We start from the raw sequence: 1299 nt of genomic DNA, 5'->3' as shown, positions 1-1299 counted from the left end.
CACTCCCCCCGCTGCCAGGTTCAAGCCATTCCCCTTGGCCTGTCCCTACATCCCTTGTCCAAAGCCCCTCTCCAGGTTTCCTGGAGCCCCTTCAGGCACTGGAGCTGCTCTAAGGTGTCCCCTTCAGGAGCCTTCTCTTCTCCAGCTGCCCCAGCCCAGCTCTCTCAGCCTGGCTCAGGGCAGAGCTGCTCCTCATTCAAGCCAAAACCAACACAATGACATTCTAGACCTGAATTCTCAACCTGGGTGCTCCAATGCTGCAGTGATCGGGGTGTCCCTGCTTCATATGAAACATGGGTTAGTGGTGGCCTTGGCAGTGCTGGGGCGAAGGTTGGACTTGATCTTAAAGGTCTTTTCCATCCTGCTTGATTCCTTGATTCTATGAAACAGAATGGCCAAGCTCAAGGTCCCCCAAGCTAAATACTATATTTCTATAGCTATATACAAAAAACAGGAAGGAAAATTGGACATGAGGTCAAAAGGAGGTCCTGGGTGTCACCAGGATCTCTGTTTCACACCAAGGGATGCTCAGGGCCCCACCACAGCTCACCTGCAGCTCTGTCTGCTCATCCAGTGCCCTGAGCAGGGCGATCTGCTCCTCGTTGCTGGCAGTGATGCGGAGGACCTGGTCCCTGCAGGGAGGCAGAGCCATCAGCACGGGACGGAGTCACTGAAGCAGGGGAAGGAGCAGAGCCTCCAGCACCGACGTGGCCCCATCATGGTCTGGGTGGAGGCTGTGAAAGGTCTGCATTGGCTTGGTGGGTTGGAAAGTGCATCACTGGGTGGAGGTTTGGTGTTGAGAGTGAAAAGTGCAGGTTCAGAACAGCCACAATGGGAAAAGAGCAAGTGCTGGAGAGCCTGAGGTGGTCTCCATCCTTCCTTCGATCGTGAGAGCTCCCAGAATGTTAGGAAATAGCTTATATATCAATATATTCTGTATCATAATATCATAGAATCACAGAGTGGTTTGGGTTGAAGGGACCTTAAAGCTCCTCCAGCTCCAACCCCTGCCCCGGGCAGGGACACCTTCCACTAGAGCAGGTTGCTCCAAGCCCCTGTGTTTGGTATTTCCTAGCACAGCTTCCACTCCCGCCGGGCTGGGCTGCACAAGGACGGGTCAAACTACATCTTTCCCAGCGTCCACACAGCCAAACCTGCTGGATGTCACCCCTTTGGGATGTCACCCTTCTTGCTTGACCCCAGAAGAGAACAGACAGGTCTGGGTATCTCTCACCCTGGTCCCCATCCCCACCCATGGGACCCCCTCCCCTTGCTTTCCGCAGGACTAAACCCCCGCAC

At 54.7% G+C, this 1299-nt stretch overlaps 1 protein-coding gene across 1 annotated transcript in view; it reads right to left on the bottom strand.

Annotated features, from left to right (window-relative positions):
* Positions 1-1299, bottom strand: part of LOC104412715 (carboxypeptidase A1-like) — a 5102-nt gene that overhangs the window by 3723 nt on the left and 80 nt on the right. Inside the window, exon 2 of the mRNA XM_010023509.1 lies at positions 551-632. Within this exon, the coding sequence (XP_010021811.1) occupies positions 551-632 (82 nt within the window). The remainder of the gene's footprint in view (positions 1-550; positions 633-1299) is intronic.

The sequence above is a fragment of the Nestor notabilis genome, unplaced genomic scaffold (genome assembly GCF_000696875.1).
Source record: "Nestor notabilis isolate BGI_N333 unplaced genomic scaffold, ASM69687v1 scaffold5051, whole genome shotgun sequence".
Classification (NCBI taxonomy): Eukaryota; Metazoa; Chordata; class Aves; order Psittaciformes; family Psittacidae; genus Nestor; species Nestor notabilis.
This window is presented reverse-complemented; position numbering and strand designations above follow the sequence as displayed.